The 22,517-nt window shown below is 35.4% G+C and overlaps 1 protein-coding gene across 1 annotated transcript in view; it reads left to right on the top strand.

Annotated features, from left to right (window-relative positions):
• Positions 1–10,268: 10,268 nt before the first annotated feature.
• Positions 10,269–22,517, top strand: part of LOC123665138 (hexose transporter HXT8-like) — a 51,755-nt gene continuing 39,506 nt past the window's right edge. Inside the window, exons 1-2 of the mRNA XM_045599484.1 lie at positions 10,269–10,427; positions 10,485–11,442. Of these exons, the coding sequence (XP_045455440.1) occupies positions 10,269–10,427; positions 10,485–11,442 (1,117 nt within the window). The remainder of the gene's footprint in view (positions 10,428–10,484; positions 11,443–22,517) is intronic.

The following is a 22,517-nucleotide window of genomic DNA, read 5'->3' as shown; positions in this document are numbered from 1 at the left end:
GACATACTAATTTTAACGCGGGCGAAGCCGCGGGCACAGCTAGTTAAGATATATTTTGTATCATATTATACGTAGTTAAGCTGTTTATGATAGATCATATAGTTTTATGGAGTTGTGTGTGTGGGTCTTCCTGACAGGCCCGAGGGTCTGTCCGGGTACGGGCCTCGAGGTTGCCCTCTTTACCCGGGCTATCTTCACGGCGGCTTCACCTCCGGGGTCACATCATTTTGTCCCTATTGGGCCAGGGTCTCATCGTCCTTGGGGTCTTCGCCTTGGGGTCTTTTTTATGAAGTTTACTCCTTAAGAATCGATTTTACAATGAGATATTCAATTCCGATAGATGGCGCTATTTGATTCGTTTATTTACCATTTTTGATATGGTTTTAATCTTTTTCTTAGACTAGTAAGCTTTTTTGTATCTATTTAGACAGTCTGTCTGAAGGAGTAAACTCCAGTCTTGGGTCGGACACACACTTTTTGTAAGCTGTCATGGTCACTGTCAATACTTTTAAGTATACGGGACTTACAGTCGATGATTACGGCGATTTTATAATGGTAATCGCGGTAAATCCTTTATAAGTATAATAAAAGTGTATATATGTCTTGTATATTATTTGTAGACAAATTCATTATTTACACCGCATAACATAAGAATAACAGGAAAACTGTGAGAATACACACACAGGCCTTACAATATTATCATAATTGAATTCTTCTAATTTACTGTATATTTAATGAGTTTAGGATTACATTTAAAATAAATTGATGATGATAACTAAGTCATGGTCGCCATTATTATTTAAGCCTTAGACGAATAAGATTCAAAGGAAGAACTACTAAATAACTATATCACAGTTTTTTTTTTGTAGTTTTATCCAAGTATTTACGTGAAATACATCGGGCATACGCTAATGTGAAATGGCGTTGTATTCTTATGGTAAGTGACGTAGCTGAGGCCTCTAGGTAGAATGTTGATGAATGATAGGGGATAGGATTGACAACGGCTACAGCAGTGCGCTTGTTTGGTCAACTTAATAGCATAAATAAGGTATCCTTTGATATTTTACGTCTTATGAGATAATTTCAAATAAGCAAAGTTCTAGAAAAATCCAGAATTCAAGTTGAAGTTGAACGTTTGTTCCAATCGACCGTTTTGGTCTTTGTGAACGATCAATGAATTCTCATCGTCGAAATAGACAAAAGTGCTGAACGAATGTAATATATTACGTATTTCATGGTAGACTTGATGGGTCGAAGAAAATGAATGTTGCGGTATGTGGACGAAATCTAATTATAGAGATTCCGTTCTGATTTTATTTTCACTAGAGTTTTACTGCGGTTTTAGTTGTTTGTTATTGATTAGAAATGAGCTGAAGTAAGACACACAGTATGTAAGTAACCTTACCAAAGCCATGTAAGCTGCTTAAAAAATTTTTTTAAAGTTTTTTAAAATGTTTTTTGAAAGATAGACTGTAATTTTTCTTAAGAGAGCTATTCAAAGTTTTTTGTGTTTCATCATTACAGCCTATACAGTCCACTGCTGGACATAGGCCTCCACAAGTTTACGCCAAAAATAACGTGAACTCATGTGTTTTGCCCATAGTCACTACGCTGGGCAGGCGGATTGGTGACCGCAGGGCTGGCCTTGTCGCACCGAAGACGCTGCTGCCCGTCTTCGGCCTGTGTATTTCAAAGCCAGCAGTTAGATAGTTATCCCGCCACCGGTCGGCTTTTTAAGTTCCAAGGTGGTAGCGGAACCGTGTTATCCCTTAGTCGCCTCTTACGACACCCACGGGAAGAGAGGGGGTGGCTGTGTTCTTTAGTACCGTAGCCACACAGTGGTTTTGGTGTTTATTCTTTAAGAACCGATTTTCATACAAGGCCCTCGGTATGAAAAAAATATGAGGAGTAAAATTTACTAAACGAATGACCTCGTTACGTTTTTGTACGTCAGCTACAAACTATATTTTCTAATAACGCCATAGATGGCGTTATTAGAAAATAACGTCGTCGTATTGACATGACATTGTGACATGGCGTTATTTGATCCGTTTATTTACCATTTGATATGGTATTAATCTTTTTCTTAGACTAGTAAGCCTTTTTTGTGCCTATTTAGACAGACGATCTGAACGAGTAAAGTTTCGTCGTGCTTCGGAGCTGACACACTCACATTTTTTAGCCAATCTGATTATAATACTGATTATTTTAATCTTTTATGGTCACTTACAATATGTTTACTTTGTAAAAAAATACTGGTACAGGCCGTAGTCACTGGTCCATCTAGCCCTCTGGGGTGTTATTACAGCGGTTGCAACAGCGCTATAATACCGGGAACCCAATGTGGTCAACATAATTACATACGTAAATATCCCGATTTGGCTATAAACTATAGTCTTAGATAATGTTCTTTTAGAATTAGTGCAGTTCACATAATATGTAATATAATAATATGTTAAAAAACAGATTAATTGTAACCCCTGTTAAAAGCTACAGCTACAGTCATACATATCCCTCTATTAAGGTGGTTTTGACGCTGAATCTTATCTTTGTTACGTGTTTATATATATATGTGCCTGAGTGTGATTAGCATTCGCCAAAATGTTGATATTAAATCAGCAAAGTTAGAAGTAAATACACGATATTGGGCTGACTAATATTTTATAAAAAAAACATTTCTTGTTTCACAAACATTTCTTGTTTCACATTTTCTTGTTTTGCAATGAATTTGTTTTCTTGTTAAATATTTGAATTGAAAAAGAAAAAGAGATCTATGATAATGTACATAAGCTTTTAATAAGAAACTATGTTAAATAAAGGAATATAAGCTGTATTTAATGTACGTTTTTTGGGTCAAGTAAAAGTATAAAACACAAAAATAATGCACTTGGAGTGACAGCACTATTTTAGCAAAGCAAGGCGACGCCATTTATACCGCCAATATTTAAAGATGTACATATATCTATTTCATTTAATTTACTGTATTTAAAAAACCGATTGTATCTAGTTTAAGACAAAAATAAAAAATTATTTCGAAATTCAAATTTTAGTTTACACTTTTTTCCGCCAAAATCACGTGGCGCTAGTGTCAAACACAATAGGTTTGGTATCTATCAAATTGGTTGACAATATTGGCTAGTCTACATTCAAATGTTCATTGTGCTATTTTGAAGTCTGTATAAAAATGAATTTCAGACTTTTTAGAGTTTGCTCTTTAAGAAAACAACATAAAACCCGAGGTCCAACAGAAATAGGAGGTGAAGGTCGTGTAACACTTTCTTGAAAAATATATTTAAAGGTTCTTAAGAAGTAGCTTCCAGTTGCATGTCGGAGCTATATACTTTTTAAATAAATATAAAATGTAAAACGTTCAAATTGGTACAGACACGTCGACATATTTCATGATTTTGTCCACGCGTTAATACTAGTTCGCACAGCAGCACGCGACTGTCCTACCGTGAATGGTCGCTTATAAAGTTGAATGATATTCCGCTATTTAATATAAAAGTTTAATAAACGTTTATTACGTGACTTATTTGTTATTTTAATTATGGTCATTTAGAATGATTCATTGTTGTAACAATTTGGGGCTAAACGCCTTTTCCCCGCTGCTTAATATGGGACCTTTAATTTATAAAACTGACAACGCTTGGCACAGCGGTGACTGTTGTGCTGATAGTTTCGGGTTCAACTTCTGTTCGTGGTTACCATTAGTTTAGGACATACAGGTGTATTGATCGGTGTAAATCTCGGCGTTTGTGCTTATTTTGTATGTGTTTCCGGACCCCCGACATAAGAGTGAATTCTAATGGGGTTCTGAGCTATTCACTTATTTTCGTTTTATTTTTATAAAACTCTGACACTACTACGCACTGCGTATAGCTTAATATAAAAAGTACCTGGGTGACTGAGCTCAGCTCGGTATTTTTAGTAAACCGTGACGAATTAGTAGTAGAAGAGAGAGTTAAAATGATTCGCTGCCGGTTTGGATGAAGTCTTTTTTAACCGACTTCAAAAAAGGAGGAGGTTACTCGATTCGGCCGGAGGAAACTCAATATATATATATATATATATATATGTTCGGGGATAACTTCGTCATATAAGAAAAGATTTTGCTAATTCTTTTTTTGTTGGAAAGGTATATCCCTGGTGTGGTACCGTGATAAGGAAACCAGGATCTGATGATGGGATCACAGAAATCGAGGGAAACTCTTGAAAACCTGCATAACTTTTTACTGGGTGTAATCGAAAGCCGATGTCAAGCCCATGTCAGCGAGATCTGATTACAACTTTTGGAGTAATCTTTGATAATGCGTATGCGTATAACTCCAAAAGTTGTTCTTGACTATTTTTTCGTGTACCTACATTGTATTACTTGTCGATGTAATTGAAGTCGATTTTTTTCGTTTGCCTGCAAACACAATTATTAATAATGAATTAACGCAAAATAAAAATAAAAAATAACGATAAATTAAAAATTGATACAAAATACACAATTACAAGATTGAGACTAATTGCTTCACAAAAACTGATAGGCGCTCCAACAAATCGTGTTTTTTTTAATATCATATTTAAATACGAATTACATTTTTATAAAATATGAATAATATTTTTTTACCGACAATAATAAAAAATATAAATAAATATAAAAAATCAAAAATAAAAAATACTTAAAAAATAATAATGATAAAATATGAATAATGTTTTTCGATTTTACCGACATAATACTAAAAAATAAGAACTGCCTATTTAAATAAAAAATAACGAGTGCAATAAAAAAAAAAGAAAAAATAATTGATCAGGGAAATGGGGATTTGAACCATGATATTCTCAGTTGATCCCGACCGGCCGATTTCCCACCGAGCTATTGCAACTAAATTGACAAATGCGAAATTTACCTTCGTATTCTAACGATATTTTTTCAGTCCCTAAAAACAGGGATAAAACGACATTTTCTAAAAATGAATCCTGGCTAGATAGATTTATCTCCCCCGAAACCCCTTATATACTAAATTTTATGAAAATCGTTGGAGCCGTTTACGAGATTCAGATTCTATATACAAAAATTGCTCGTTTAATAGTATAAGATTAAATAAAATATTTAGCTATTATTACAAATGTCATCTATATATTAATACGTAAAGCAAAAACTTTGTACTCCTTTTTACAAAAATTGCGCGGACGGAGCAGTATGAAATTTCGTACTTATAGTTTATATACCGGTCACCAACCCGCCTACCCAGCGTGGTGACTATGGGCAAAACACAGTCATGAGTTCACGCCATTTTTGGGGTAAACTTGTGGAGGTCTATGTCCAGCAGTGGACTGTGATAAGCTGTAATGATGATGATGATAGTTTATATAGAGAAGCTGTGTAGAATGCTAAAAATTTTTTGGTTAGGCATAAAAATATATGAAATCATTAAAAAAAAAAACATTACACACATTTGCCATGTATTTGACACACACACGCATATTATACACGCATATTCTTTTGTTGATTGTCAAAGTCAGTAGTCAAATTGAAAAATTTAAAAAAAGGTTATTTATTATAATAATTTTTTGTTTTTCTTTCATTTAAAATTTTAATAATATTAATAATAATAAATTAATAGGTTAAGATGTTTGTCTCCTTTTTTAGAAAAAAAAAACCTCACAATAAATTATATAAATAGCTTGCTCTACCGGCATTAACAACTAAAAAAATTATTATTTATTTTGTTTTTGTAAATTAATTAATAAAATTATATACATGACAGCTTTAATTTTGAAACAACGTCAATATGACTGACGGTCGGTAAATTTTTTATTCAATTTTAGGCTTTTTTCCTTCAAATCAACGCGGATGAAACCGCGGGGCCAGCTAGTTTGAATTAATGTGATATCGAGAGTGACAGGTTCGTTAGTTTGATCTGATATTGTGGAATAATTGCTATACTTTGGGAAAAAAGTGTCCGGTAATAGACAGAGGATAAGCGTGGTAGGATTCTGTTCTTCTTTCTTCTCGCTTTCTTTCTTTTTGAAGCAAATCTTCTCTACGCACGCTTGACTTGGAGAGTAAGCTGGTGAATGCCGTGTTCAATGCAGTAAGAATGAACATTGTACGCCTTTCAAATTGTTACACACAAACATTTTTTATAATGTATCATTCAATTTATGAATTTAATAAAAAAATCCGTAACGAGAGCGTTACGAAAAGTGTAACCGGGCGAGGCGAACGGAAGTTGATAGGGATATATGATTCAGTGAAGATAAAAAGTTTTACTTCAGTCGTGTGGTCTAAAGCACACTCCTTTTTTTTTCTTCTTTATGTACACTTAATTCAGTAGAAGCACCATCACATAACTTGTAATTAAAATATAATTTCAATATAAAGTATAATTCAAAGCAATAAAATGAAAACGAAATTAGAAGAAAAGAAGAAAAATTGCTGCGACCTGTTTGACTCGAACTAAAATATCCTCATTTGAGACAAAGACGGCTAATTAGAGCTTTGAGTGGAATACTAAAGTTGAAAAGAATTAATACTGGGAATGATCGTCGAGAATATCTTCAACGCTTTGTTCCGATTCGATATTATCTTTGGGAGATATTACGAGTAATTAATGCCTTTGTGATGCCGACAGACATTCGGAAGTGGTCGTCGATAATTAATTAAGAATTTATTTGAGATATAGTAATTACTGATGGGTTCATTCTTAGAAGTTGGTCTTCTGATTTTTTATTTATTTGATGGTATGCGTATTTTTTTATTCAATTTTTTTATTGGTGTAATTGTAAGCAGTTTTTAACATACACACACACACACACAGACATATATATATATTTTTAGGAGAAACAAACTTATTTATTAAAAAAAAAAAGACAGACAACCGAACACTTAACTTCTATTTATTACTCATTTTTACAAATATAACAATTATCACAAAAATTAACCTTAACCACCTTAACAACTTAATCGAAAATAATGACCGAGAATTACAATTTAAATTAACCAAGCAAACAACCGTTACTTTGAATATAAAAATGATCAACGCACTCGTCATGAAACAACGACCTATCGTTCCGAAATCCGAGAAGCAAAAGAGCCCTCTGAACGGGTAGGGACTGCTTTTATAGACGTTGTTGCATGACGTTACAAAACGTATTAGCGGGTAGGGAACTATTTTTATTAACACTGTTGCACGACGTCACGAAACGTATTAAAATAATCGAGATTATGCCATAGATCAAGTAAAAAGAATAGATAACGCACTTAGAACAAAAAAGTGAAGCCACTTTTTTAAATATGTGTGAGTGAGTGAAGTGTTGACACTTTTTAAAAAAAGTCCCTGAAAATTTTATTAAATGGGATTAAACACAATTAATTTAATATAGGTAAAATGGGTATGCGAAAATAAAAATCTGTTTATAGTTTTAAACATATTTACTCCTTTTTTGCTTCAAATTGTTAAATAAATCTATTGTAGCCATGTTTTGATTTAATGAATTATATAAATCCGTGTCAATGAAAATTGCGTTTTTAAGTAATTGATGATTCCTCTGAAGGGCAAGTTCCTGTTTTAAAGACGTCTAACTCTTTGCTGTAATGATTTAATTTTTTTACATTTTTTTTTAAATAAAGTTCCTGCTTTTTTAACTTTTCTCTTAGTTTATGTTTTCTAGGTGTATCAAAAATTGAATCTTGGTTAACGACTAATTTAAGACTTATCCGGTAGGTCCTAGAACAAAAAATTCAACATTAAAATACCTAGTAGTAAGTAGTAGTATATACGTGATGGTACTCTGCGAAGTCCACGTTTTGTACCGTACATGTCAGCTTTATCAAAATGGTTTGAACAAACCACACTAGATGAGGATGGCTGTCGTTGTAGTTCATTTCAGCTCAGTCGCACAGCAGCTACCTATTCTATCTATCTCCTATTAAAATATTCGTTGGAAACCTAAAATCATGATATTTAGTAGTAAAATATGAGTAGTTAATTCACAAATTTAAACAGACAAAAACGAGTTAAAAATTCATATTGACTTCAATTTAGGTAAAACATAAAATCACACGATAAAAAAAAAACACAATAATGATGTCCACTTTCTACTTAATTATTTTTCTATGATTGCCTACAATTTACTTACCCGCATTTTGGGCTAATGGAAATAAAAATTACTGGTAACACTCCCTCGGTACGTCATTTCGGGACATCGAAATTATAAGTTCCGAATAACCTCAATATTATTTCGGAATAACAAGAAATATAAAGTTTTGTATGTACTTACGTGTGAAACGATATTTCTTCAGAATTTTTGTTCACTTTGGTATTGTTTTTGCACCATTTAATTACATAAGAACGGCATTTTGAAGGCAAAGTTACTGTACGAGGCCCCGTGAGATACTAACGAAAATGAGCGTAGTTTGATGCATATGTGTGCGTGAGAGCGTGTGTTTACTTGAAGGAGCCGAGTTTTGTGGCTTCACTAACAACAAAGGCCGCGCAATATCTACTTTTTTTTACTTCATCTATGGATTATGCTAACAATATATATATCAGCATATATATATATATATATATATATATATATATATATATATATATATATATACGCCCATTTAAGTTGGTTTGCAAAGTACTTTTTGAGTAATCTTTAATAATGTATTTTTACTTGATTATTTTTTTATCTATGTTATATTATTTGTGTGTACCCCACAGTGCCTCGGAGAGCATGTTAAGCCGTCGGTCTCGGTTGTTATCATGTACACCTGATAGCGATCGTTACTCATAGTAGGGATTATATCCGTCAACCCGCATTGGAGCAGCGTGGTGGATTAAGCTCTGATCCTTCTCCTACATGGGGGAAGAGGCCTATGCTCAGTAGTGGGATATTACAGGCGTAGTTCTATTACTAGTCGATGTAATTGAAGTCGGTTTTTTTTTTCGTTTGCGAGCAAACACAATTATGAATAAATTATATGAGTGTTAGGTATTCGAGGAAAAGTTCTTGTCTCTTGTTACCAGTCAATCATTATTAATGTTTTCTTAAGTTAATATATAATTAAGTTACACTTCGGTCGAACTTTGTTTTGTTCCTTAAAACATCATGATGAAGACAAGTTATATATACAATTACAATGAACAATATAGATAAGTTTCATTGAATTTCTTATTGGGTACTGCTTTCTACTCCATGTGCTTTGAGTCAGACCCCAAGTCTGGGTGTAATGACATATTACGGTGGTTTAGTCTGTAGCATCCTACTGGGCAAAGTCCTCTTTATCCATGTAGTAGAAGGATTTAGCTTAATCCAATACGCTGATTCACTGATGAATATATTCCTTACTATGAGTAACATACGCTATTAGGTATTTATGTAGTAGGGCGCCGCAGGAAATTTCCTGCTCAAAATATGGAGCAGCCTGACGGTGGTAGTACCTCGACCATAAATAATACTGCTTTCAAGCAGTGTTGTGTTCCTGTTGGTGAGTAAGGTGACCAGAGCTCCCTAGGAGAATTGAGGATAAGGTCGCCAACGCACTTGCAATGCTCCGGGCGCTGCAGACGTCTATAAGCTACGGTAATCGCTTACCATCAGGTGAGCTGTACGCTAATTTGTTGACCTAATTATATATAAAAAAAAAATTGGGACCGACAGCTTAACGTGTTCCCCGAGATGGGCGTGGTGGAACCCACAGGGACAGACGTCTAAAGCGGAAAGAAATGTTTATAAATACAAATATCCATCCCGAGCGGGAATAAAACCCGCAAACCACTTATGCGTAAGCGCCAATACGGCACACGCACCTTTTTTCAGCGTGGGGAAATTCCTCATGGACGGCCCGGGGCACCAGAGGGGATTCAGACTCCTACTAATAAAAAAGATACTCTATGATGTTTACTGGTCAGATCATTACCCATTACAAATTAAATGTAATTTAAATACAATTAGGAGTGAGTTTGTTTGTAATGATACTAATGAAAAAAAATGATGCTATATGGGGGGAAAGAAATTTGGAAGAGATAAAATTATATCATGAGCAGTGCGATATTTTGTTAAAACATATAGAGTTATTGATTATTATTGATAGTTTGTATAGTAATATTGTTAATGTATTAAAAATTGCATCTAGTCGAAGCTGTAGTAAAAATAAGAATAAGAGAAAAAAACATGTTGTAGGATGGAACAAGCGCGTTAGGTTAGCACACCGGGACGCGCGATGTGGGTTTCAGGACTGGGTTCTATATGGTAGGCCTAAAACGGGAGATATATATAACAACATGGTCTATACTAGAAAAGTTTTTAAGGAAAGATTGAAATGGTGCCTAGATAATAAAGAACAGATACAAATGGACATGATAGCTTTACATCATTGTAATAAAGACTTTGGGAAATTCTGGAAACAAACGAGTAAACTGAATCCCAGGTCGCGAGTTCCGGTTAGTGTGAACGGTGTTAGCGAGCCCTCTGAAATTGCAGAGCTCTTTAAAAACTAGTTTAAAGTAGAATCTGTACTTGTTCCATCGAAGGAATATTCATTGAATCTGGGAGATGATTCCAAGTTAGTTGAACAGGTGGTATTTTCTGAGGTAGAGGTAAAAGCAGCTATAAAGAGCATAAAGCGCGGTAAATCACCTGGACATGACTCCCTAAGCATTGAACATGTACAGTATGCGGGTGAGCATAATATGTCTAAGGTACTGGCGTTGTTTTATACTGCTTGCGTGTGTCACTCATACCACCTACCTAGGGAAATGATGAGGACCCTGGTGGTACCTATTGTGAAAAACCGTACAGGGGATGTCTTTGATAGACGTAACTATAGACCCATATCATTAGCCACCATCATTGCAAAAATACTGGACAGTATGCTCAGTAGACGATTGGATACGCATCTAAATCTGCATGACGCACAGTTCGGATTTAGACCCGGACTGTCCACTGAAAGTGCAGTGCTGTGTCTTAAACATACTGTCCAATACTATACGAACAAGAACACACCAGTTTATGCGTGTTTCCTGGACCTTTCAAAGGCCTTTGATTTGGTGTCTTACAATAAGCTGTGGCATAAATTAAAGACAGAGACCACACTACCTGAAGGCCTTATACGTCTATTGAAGTACTGGCACGGTAACCAGAATAACATTATTAGTTGGGCGGGCTCGCTGTCGGAGCCATACAGGCTGGAATGTGGGGTGAGGCAGGGAGGAGTGACCTCGCCGAAGCTTTTTAGCTTTTATGTGAACCGTCTGATTGAGGAGCTGAGCAGCACCAAAGTCGGATGCTCTATAGATGGTACATTTGTTAACAATATAAGTTACGCTGACGACATGGTGCTGCTGAGCCCTTCAATCAAAGCCCTTAGAAAATTATTAGGGATCTGTGAGAGGTATGCAGTGGCTCATGGCCTTAGGTATAATCCCGAAAAGATCGAAATGCTTATATTTAAAGCAGGTAATAAATGTTATCCCACAGTACCGTCGGTAACAATAAGTGGCACTTCGCTTAAAATAGTAACAAAGTTCAAGTACTCGGGGCATTGGGTAAATGCTGACCAGAGCGATGATATGGACATGGAATTACATTAATTTTAATTTTGTTAACGGCCGAAAACACGTCACACTTAAAAACTAATTAGAGGATGTAATTTAATAATAACAAAAGAGGTATTAATTCTACTACATGTGAGATGCAGTTCAATAGTCAAGTTCGGAGAATTTGATGCCTTGAAATTGTAAAAACCAAAAACTTAATAACTTAAAATTGTGCATATTGTTACCTATCAAATTCAAATGTTTTAGTTTAAATTTTCAAAATTCATAGAATACAGCTTAAAACATAACTTAAAAATAATATATAATGTATTTGGATTTAGAATCTTACATAATGAAAGAACTTTGATAAGGAGATGTCTATTGACTACTACATGTAAAGATGCCTGATGATGGTCCAATAAAGGATCGAAACGTCGCATGAATTTGCAATTGGTGGTTTGATTGGCACCTTATGTCCACTTTCCTGCTAACCGTCAAAGAATTATTATTATTATTATTATTAATAAAAACCACCACGTGTGTTCCGCCGATACGCCTATATGGCGGGGTCGCGGGGACGCTGTAGCATGCTTCCGCAAACAACGGCACACACACCTACATTATAGTGCTTGTTCAATAATATATTGATTACTACTTAAACAGCCCAACATTTTAGTCCAAGAGTTAATATTATTGTCATTGAATTCCAAATCTATTCGTATAAATTAAAGAAAGTAAAAACCTTGTTAAAAAAATATATTTCCAAGAATATAATATTGAGATTGAGATTGAATTAAAGGTTGTTTTTTGTATTTTCATGTAATTAACATCTTTGCAACTTTAGGGCGAAGTTGACGTGGACTTTTAAAAACGAAATTGATTCGAGATTGAATTGTATAAGAGTTCAGAAAGTTTGATAATTTTAAATGCTTTTTCGTTACATTAATGAAGTTATGTTTTTGTGACTTTTCGAACTGACCGGTTTTATTTGCGTCAAGTTTTATAGCACTGTTCTACATTATTTCTCTCTTTTACTCTCTCTATTCATAACCAGGAATAATTAATGAGTGATTTAGAAAAGGAGAAGCGCTCAAATTTGTCGATTGGAAGAGATGCACAGTGAGAGAGTATCAATACGCTTCGGCCTGTAATATTCCACTGCTTTGCCCATTTAGGAGAAGGATCAAAGCCTTAATCAATCACGTTGCTCCAATGAGTATACGAGCTATAATAATGAGTAACGATCACTATCAGTTGTAAATGATAACAACCGGGACCGACGGCTTAACGTGTTCTCCGTGGCACGATAGACCCACAAGGAATGCACAAACACCCAGACCACGCAAAAACCTGTATAGCCTATACAAATGTTTGTCATGTGCGGGGATTGAACCCACAACCGCTAGCGCAACAGCCACAAACCAGTGCTGTGACCGTTGCGCTAACGAGTATCAATAAACTACAACAAAGTACTCCAAATTTTACCCAAAAAAGATATATTTAAACAAATGGTCCCTCATCCCTAAAAAGTAATAAAACACTGCTCTAGGTATAGATTTGTCCCTAGTTGTGACCCAAAACACAGCAGGATTAAGGATCTTTAACCCTACTTCCAGCTGTGGAATGTTATAGGTTGAACAATTAATCAATCCAGGTTCCCCTTAGAGAAATAAACGCTTGTTGAGTGCAACAGCCCCCAGTAGGATTATCTCCTGTATCGGGGGTCCGGAAACACACACAATACACAAGCACAAACGCCCAGACCGCGACAAACATCTATATGGCCAACACAAATGTCTGTCGTGAGCGGATATCGAACCCGCGACCGCCAGCACAACAGTTAGTATATAAAACACATTGATTTACCAATCCACACATTATTGTACATCAAACTATCTATTGATTGAAATCGTATTTCAATAAAGTTAATTGATTTTGATTTTGATATCACTCGTGTTACTTTGTTAAAATAAACATTGCACTCCGGACGAAATGATTCAATATTTACTTATTCGCGAATTCGTATTTGTAGGCAGTATATATGGTAATGATACGAGTAAATAACACGGCGTGTTGAATGCAAATCACTGGGAATCAATCAAACGAGTTGTATCGGAAGCGGGCGACGGTTGATTAATGACAGCGATAACGCTTTCAAAATTTGTTCAGATAGACTATCTATAGCGTTTAAAATGTAGTTTACGAATATTTAAATGATGATTTCAATATATTATATTGAAGACACGTTTTCAGTCGAGTAACTGCGGAGTTTCTTGTCGTTTCTTTGTGGAATCTACATTCCTATCGATGGTAGTTTTACTTTAATTATAATCAATTTATTGAAAATAAGTGTAATTTTTGATTGATGACAAAAGTGATATTATTAATTATTTATATGACTATTAGCTGACCCCGCAAACGTTTCTTTGCCATATATGTTATTAACCCGCTTAATCGCCCCCCCCCCTTATAACTAAGGGGTATGAAAAATAGATGTTGGCCGATTCTCAGACCTACCCGATATGCCCACAAAATTTTATTAAAATCGGTCGAGCCGTTTCGGAGTAGTTCAATGTTTAACACCATGACACGAGAATTTTATATATTAGAATATTAACAGTTTTCGTAAAAGACTAAGTGCGGAGTCTTTTGCAGATTTTATACTCCAGAAACGACATTCCGAATAGGTTGTTGTTCATGTTAAACATATTTTTTTACAGATTTATAAAATTACGTGATTGTAAAAAGTGCTTACTTAAATGGAAAAATTTTAGTTTTTTTTTTGATATTGACGCCTTTTAAAATTTCTGTCTCTTCTTAGACAAAATGCGAGTATGCAGTGATCGCGAACGCTGTGTGGTTACGGCAGAAAGGAATATAGCCACCCCCTCTCTTCCCGTGGGTGTCGTAAGAGGCAACTAAGGGATAACATAGTTCCACTACCACCTTGGAACTTAAAAAGGCGACCGATGGCGGGATAGCCACCCAACTGCTGGCTTTGAAATACACAGGCCGAAGACGGGCAGTAGTGTCTTCGGTGCGACAAACCAGCCCTGCGGTCACCAAACCGCCTGCCCAGCGTGGTGACTATGGGAAACACACGAGTTCACGCCGATTTTGGTGCGAATTTGTGGAGGCCTATATCTCTAAACGTTTTAATGATGTTTATTTTCTTATAAAACTAGATCGACAAACAAACGTACGGCTCACTTGATGTTAAGCGATTACCGTAGTCTACAGACGCCTGCAAAACCAGTATCATCACAAGCGCGTTACCAACCCCACCCCCAATCCTCCCCAGGAGCTCTGGTCACTTTATCAGTATAAAATACATTGTGCAACTTTATAAAAACTAAATCCTATATTATATAAAAGAAAATATTAAATACATATATTTACTATTGGCCAATGTGTTTCGGGATATTACATCGCCAAAGGCTTTTGAGCTGGGTGGAAAATAACAAAAATGTCGCTCGCAAAACAGCCACTTTGACAGTTTTCAAAGAATTCTGTCTCACTCTAACTTGAAAAATTACAATTGAAGTGAGCGGGATGGATGATTTCTAGTATCTGAAATGGACAGGAAACGATTCAAAACGTAACTTCCAAAGTAATACATTCTCTCTGCGCTCCCGAAACGCGACTTGAGCTATAAACATGTGACTGCTGTCAAAAAATAAAATCTGCAGAAATGACATTCTTATCCAACAATTAATTTTAGTCTTTAATTTCACCAGGAGCAGATAAGGGATACGATAATATTGACTTATTTAAAGGATTGCCAACAAATGATATAGATTTTTTTTAATAAAATACATAAAATCCTCGCTCACCGCGCTTATCTGTTTCTAGGCACCGCCACTTATAAATAATATTCTGATTTTAGCGAAGTCATTGACTTGTATGTAAAAAGAGTTTACCATGTTATTTTTGGTTATTTTGACTTCGTTCATTACTTCATCTTCAAAATTACTAATATAGTTTATAACATACACATAAGGTCGTCTGTTCCGACGGTAAGCAACTTAATGCTTTTGTTACAAGTAACAGCGGCTTATATAGCTAAATATTTATTTTTGGCAAATATACATAAAAATAATACATAAATAAACAAATATAACTTAGACGGAACTACGTGATATTAAATGGTTTCTGACTTTTAAGGAACAGGTATCTGTACTGACTGTACACTACATTTTAAAACCAAAAAGTATAGTAGCGATAGTCGTAAGACCTCGAAGAGAAAGGTTATTCTACAGTCTGCATGTAGCCTTTACATTGTAATGTGTCGATAAATTGCTTAGGTATATATTTTTTTCTAAGTGAATTGTTTTTGTTAAGCGACTTCAAAAAGGAGGAGATTCCTAATTCGACTGTATTACCTCATGTATGTGTTACCTCATAGCTTTTTACCTGTTGGACCTATTTTGATGATTCTTCTTTTAAACGAAACGTGGTACATGTTATGTAGTTCCATTCAAATTTGATTCAGATTTGATCAGTTATTTTCGAGCTATCTCTAATAATGAGTGATGATTATTTTTTCGTCTACCTACTTTGTATTATTGTTATTAAGTGTCACATCTACGATTCGTGATCATTGCCAAACAAATTCCAATATCCATTGAATCTTGTCCGGGGCGGGTGTAAAGATCTGTTTTATGTTCTTCCCCTATTTCCTTACAGTCGCAAACTATCCTCGATCATGTAGCTCTTATGTCACAGAACATAAAGATCATAATGCCAGAGATTTTTCCATAGCGCAATAGAATTAAGCGCCACACTGTTTTGTTACCGCCAGTTTGGGACAGATTTGTACAACGGCCTTAGAAAATTGTGTTCTTTTATAACATAAAATCGGAAAAGTGGCTGTCATTCTTTTTTAATGTAGGTAGCTTGAGTTAGGTCTACATTCCGAATCGACGGCAGCGTCACTTTTAACAATAATTAAAATTTTAATTTGTAAAATGACGATTCAAAGGTGCTTTTGATGCCTATTTGAATAAAGCTATTTTGATTGTTGATTTTTAAAAAAATAATAAAAAACGTTTTTGATTATGTAAGTTCAATTAATAAACACTACTTACTTAATTTTTATATTTGATTCATTTTTATTACTTTTTTAATGGACTTCATAAAAATTGGAGATTCTTAATTAGATTGTATTTTTATGTGTGTTACCTCATAACTTTTTAACCGACTTAAAAAAAAGGAGGAGGCTACTCAATTCGACCGTATGTATGACCATAATATATGTATGTATGTTCGGGGACACCTTCGTCGTTTATGAACCGATTTTGATAATTCTTTTTAGTTGGAAAGGACATATCCCAGGTGTGGTACCATCATAAGAAAACCAGGCTCTGATGATGGAATCCCAAAGAAATCGAGGAAAACCCTCGAAAATCGTAGTGATGACTAGTGCGTTTGTCAATTTTTTTCCTCTACTTACGTTGCGAGCAAACACAATTATTACTGAGTTGACCGATTCGATGATTCTTTTTTTAATTGAAAGCTAGTGCTTGTCAAGTCAATTTTAAATTTGTTTGAGTATGATGAAAAAATTTAAGTCCTAGGTCGTATTACTTGTCGATGTAATTGAGTCGAACAAACATTATTATTAAATACTTTTTGCTCAAAGTTCTGCTCAGGATCGTCTACTGCAAATAACGTAAGCCTTAATTTAAACATTCTTTTTTTAAATTACTAGTACACATAATTATGTAAAACAAATAAATATGTATCTGTACTTGAAAGTAAATTAACATTCGACCTTATATCATAGACTTTTAGTTCGGAATTTCAATATTTTTAACTCGTAAATACGTCTACAGTTTACTAATCAACTGATGGTGTGGTTGACCCGTTTATTACTTACGATAAATAACGCTTCATAAACATCAGAGCTTAATTGTCTCTTGATTTATTTGTGTTTATTATTTTTAATGTAATTAATTATGATTTTTTACCGACTTCAAAAAAGGGGGATGTTACTCGATTCGACCGTATATATATTTTTTATGTACCTATGTTCAGGGATAACTTCGTCGTTACCGATTTTGATAATCCTTTTTTTCTTGGAAAGGAAATATCCCAAGGGTGGTACCATGATAAGGTAACCAGGATCTGATGATGGGATCCCAGAGATATCGATATGTTATATTTTCGTTATTGTACTTTAGTCACATCGGGTGAATTTTAAAAAAAATAATTAGCTCTGGTTCAGTTGATATTTAAAAACGTGCCTAATATATCAGTCTGTTGTTTTCACGTCTTAGCTTACTAGCCAGTCACAGGACTGTCGATCTGCAGTCTTACGTAATAAACAGCTTGCAGGATAAGCGCAATGCACGATGTTTGACTATAGGATTGGGAAATTTGGAGCCTATTTCGTTTTAAATAAAAAATAATAATACGCTTCGACAAGATGGCAGCTGGCGAATAAAAACCAATGGTGAAATTGCAAACCTGGTGTCTGAACCAAACATCATTGGAGTTACCAAATCCCATCGGTTGTGGTGGCTCGGTCATGTCGAACGCACGGGGGAGGATCGTGCAGTTAAGAGAGCGTATCTGGGTCGACCAACTGGACGTAGACCAGTGGGTCGCCCCAGGTACCGCTGGAGGGACATGGTTGGAGCAGACTTGAGTGAGATCCAAGCCAATAATTGGCGGGAAATCACGCAAGATCGTGCAAAGTGGAGAAATCTTGTTTCGGAGGCCAAGACTCACTTCGGGTCACTGAGCCAGTTGAGTTAGTTAGTTAATACGCTTCAGCCTGTAATATTCCACTACTGGGCATAGGCCTCTTTCCCCATGTAGGAGAAGGATCAGAGCTTAATCCACCACGCTGCTCCAATCGGGTTGGCGGATATATTCCCTACTATGAGTAACGATCGCTATCAGGTGTACATGATAGTAACCGGGACCGACAGTTTAACGTGCTCTCCGAGTCACGGTTGGGAGACCCACAAGGACTGTACACCCAGACCACGGCAAATACCTGTATGGCCAATACAAATGTTTGTCATGTGCGGGGATCGAACCCGCAACCGCCAGCGCAACATGTACAAACCATGGCTGTGACCGCTGCGCCAACGCGGCGTCAAAAATAAAAAATAATAATAATACCTGACGAAAAGACGACCGTTCTTTTACATAAATTATAATAATTTGTTAGGACTTTGAAATTAAGTTCATATAACTTTTTCATGTAATATTTCAGTTGAGAACAATGTCATTTAGTAGACAATTTCAGTTCTTACAAATGCTGTATGTATACTTTTACGCTTAATTTACATAAATTTACAAATAAAAACTTAATTACATACAAAATTTAGCTGCCCCCGCGTATATTCGCGCCAGAGAAACTTGTTTTACTCTTCTTGTAAAACGAAATTACAAAAAACACTCTTTCATACATCGATCGTGCAACTCTTATAATCAATACTTATTAAGTAAAACATTGACCTTTTCAGCTGCTCAATAAGTATCTATAAGAGGAGTGTACGACAGAAGCTGATGGAAATACTATATTTTTTTTGTTCTTTTTATTTACATGCTCAAAGATTTTCATTGTAATATGAAACTTTAAATAGTTACGGGTCTCTGTAAAGAACTCACTATAGACGGCGCCACGGTTCGCTTAAACCGAAAATAAAAATCATCATATCAAAAATTTCGATCTAGCGGGTACATCGTTCTATAGCTTAATTGGCTAGAGTGCCGACACGGTCAGTCGGAGACGCGGGTTCGATCCCCGCTGGAGCGATTAATTTTTGATATGATATTCAAAAATGTTTAAAATCAATTTAATTTGAAAAATTCGAAGGAGGAAGACGAAGAAAATCTAAGTATCTCGTCCATGAATCTATTATTTACATTTCACAGTGAAATATCAGTAAAGTTTTCCATGCGTATAACACAAAATTTCAGTTACAACTCAGGGGTTTTTATCTAAATCGCCGAGAAGTTGGCGAGGAGTCGAGGACGCCATAAAAGCCATAAAAGTACAGAACAAAATACAAGTGCTATTAATAAACAACTTCATACCGGAACTGTGCACCGTTCATACGATCAGGGTGAAGTTTTGCGAAATTACGGGCGCGGAAATTGTGCAGATTTGAGACTTTGGAAAATTTCCACGCAAAACAGAAATTATTGTTTTATTGAAAAAAAAGTATATACTATACGTCAGCATTCACATGCGGACTGGAGTGTGTTTAATCTTTAACAACGATTACCGTAATATAAAAAAAAAAATATAAAAAAATGTCATATACAATTAATTATTAATTAATTACAACTATAACAAAACTCTGTGGTGTATCCACATATATAAAGACTTTTTATATAGAATTTTTTTTTATATCCCTAGGTCGGCAAACAAGCGTACGGCTCACCTGATGGTAAGCGATTACCGTAGCTTATAGACGCCTGCAACACCAGAAGCATCGCTAGCGCGTTACCGACCTAATCCCAAATCCCCCCCAGGACCTTACTCACCAACAGGAACACAATACTGCTTGAAAACAGTATTATTTAGCTGTGATCTTCTGTAAGGTCGAGGTACTACCCCAGTCGGGTAATAATAACAATGAAACCTCATTTCATCAATACATATAATAAAAATATAACGAATCGTTGTGTGTTAATAGAAGATATAAGAAAAAAAATACTATAGGGACCTTTATAAACGCAAATAGCACCCAAAACTGTGCGTTTGTGCAAACTAATCTCAAAATCGGCTTATCAAATTTAAATGTGGTTTTTACTAATATATTCTGGTAAGCTTCACTTAATATTTAGTGTTTATTTCCTGTTAATCTATAATATAAAAATGAGTCGCTGAATGTGTTGCTAAGCGCAAAACTCGAGAACGGTTGGACCGATTTCGCTAATTCTTTTTTTAAAATATTCCTTGAAGTACGAGGATGGTTCTTACGGAGAGAAAAATTCAAAAAAAAAAATTAAAGAATCGACTGTTAGGCGATACGAAGTTCGCCGGGTCAGCTAGTCGGTTCATAAATAAAAAAATGTGTCTTTATCACGTCAATCACGTTGTTTTTTATATATTTGATAAAAATATTTTTTGATAGATGTCAAAAATTTGTATTTCGAATTCTTCTTTATAATTTATTTTTGACATTGTATATTTTGTAACGTGCACATTGTTTTAAATATAATTATTTTTTCTTAATAAAAACTTCGTTGAGGTATCGAATATTTTATTATCACTTCACTCGTCAAATATCTCATTCGCGAAAACTCTAGTATCAATACATAAAATGACGCTTGCTTTTCGTATCAGAATAGTAAATACTAATCTATACTAATATTATAAAGCTGAAGAGTTTGTTTGTTTGTTTGAACGCGTTAATGTCAGGAACTACTGGTCCGATTCTTTCAGTGTTTGATAGCCCATTTTTGAGGAGGGCTATGGGCTATATATCATCACGCTAAGACCAATAGGAGCGGAGCACTAATGAAGAATGTTTCAAAACCGTGTTTTTTTTCCCGTTTGAGAGCTGCCCCAGTTAGCCCAAAGAAACTGTTCCATGCGGACGAAGTCGCGGGCAGAACCTAGTTTACCTATATTTTGCGACTGCTAAAAGCGTTGTAAGGCGTCACTTTGTTTCATTGTTTCACGCAATTTCACTCTCCACATTTTTTTCATACCAAGCGCCTTATCTTTTCAATCATGGCTTGAAGCTGAAACACACAATTTTTTCTTTAGCCAGTAGCTCACTTATCTCACAACCGTCTTCAAAAAATATTTCAAATAAAACTTTAAGAGATAGTAAAACATTACATAATCATAGAGTGAACAAACAACGGAAATGCAGTCGATAATAACAACGGGTCAAGGCGCAATCGTTAGACTAAACATTGCCCAATGATTAGTTGATCTCAATTAAATTGTTATCGTCGTAACGGCGATTCATTCAAAGAAATTATTACGTGTTTTTAGATGTGCAACGATTATTGGAACGAAGTTAATTATGGGGCGTTGTGGAAGGGTACCTTAGCTGGCAAAAAAAGTCCGTAACGTTAAAAAACAGTACAGTTGTACTGTGTGGCTACGGTCCTAAAGAATATAGCCACCCCCTCTCTTCTCGTGGGTGTCGTAAGAGGCGACTAAGGGATAACACAGTTTCGCTACCACCTTGGAACTAAAAAGCCGACCGGTGGCGGGATAACCATCCGACTGCTGGCTTTGAAATACACAGGCCGAAGACGGGCAGCAGCGTCTTAGGTGCGACAAAGCCAGCCCTGCGGTCACCAACCCGCCTGCCCAGCGTGGTGACTATGGGCAAAACACATGAGTTCACGTTATTTTTGGCGTAAACTTGTGGAGGCCTATGTCCAGCAGTGACTGTATAGGTTGTAATGGCGATGATGTAGCTAATTAGCTATAAGTAAATTGTATATTTTTACATTAGAATGGGTACTAACAATGAACAGTTATAAGCCTAAGAATATTTGTGTTGTTTAAGGTCTAGATTTAATAAAGAAAGCCTGACTATTTCGTTCTTTATTTAAGATATAATTAACATTTCTCTCTACCACACTGACCAATCTCCTTCCTGTCTGCACCATTCTACGTGACATTCGCTAAATAGTACGCACTATTTTGGTACAAATGAAAACGAAAATCGAATTGTAAAACATGCTTGTTACCTATAGTAAATGTTTCTATATTTATTATTTATTTTATTAAATAAACATTAAATACCTTTATACTGCAAGGGGGAGGGGGGATAATGCCCCGGGCGCTACTCACAAAGAGGCCCCAAATGATCCACAAAACAACAAATTGCTGGACATATTATATAGTTTTGCCCAGCGTGGTGACTATGGGCAAAACACATGAGTTCACGTTATTTTTGGCGTAAACTTGTGGAGGCCTATGTCCAGCAGTGGACTGTATAGGCTGTAATGATGATGATGTAATGATGATTATATAGTTTCCTAACTGGCTCGCTACGTCCCTGA

The sequence above is a fragment of the Melitaea cinxia genome, chromosome 23 (assembly GCF_905220565.1).
Source record: "Melitaea cinxia chromosome 23, ilMelCinx1.1, whole genome shotgun sequence".
Taxonomy (NCBI): Eukaryota; Metazoa; Arthropoda; class Insecta; order Lepidoptera; family Nymphalidae; genus Melitaea; species Melitaea cinxia.
The sequence above is the reverse complement of the archived record's forward strand: the minus strand, read 5'-3'. Positions and strand labels throughout refer to the sequence as shown.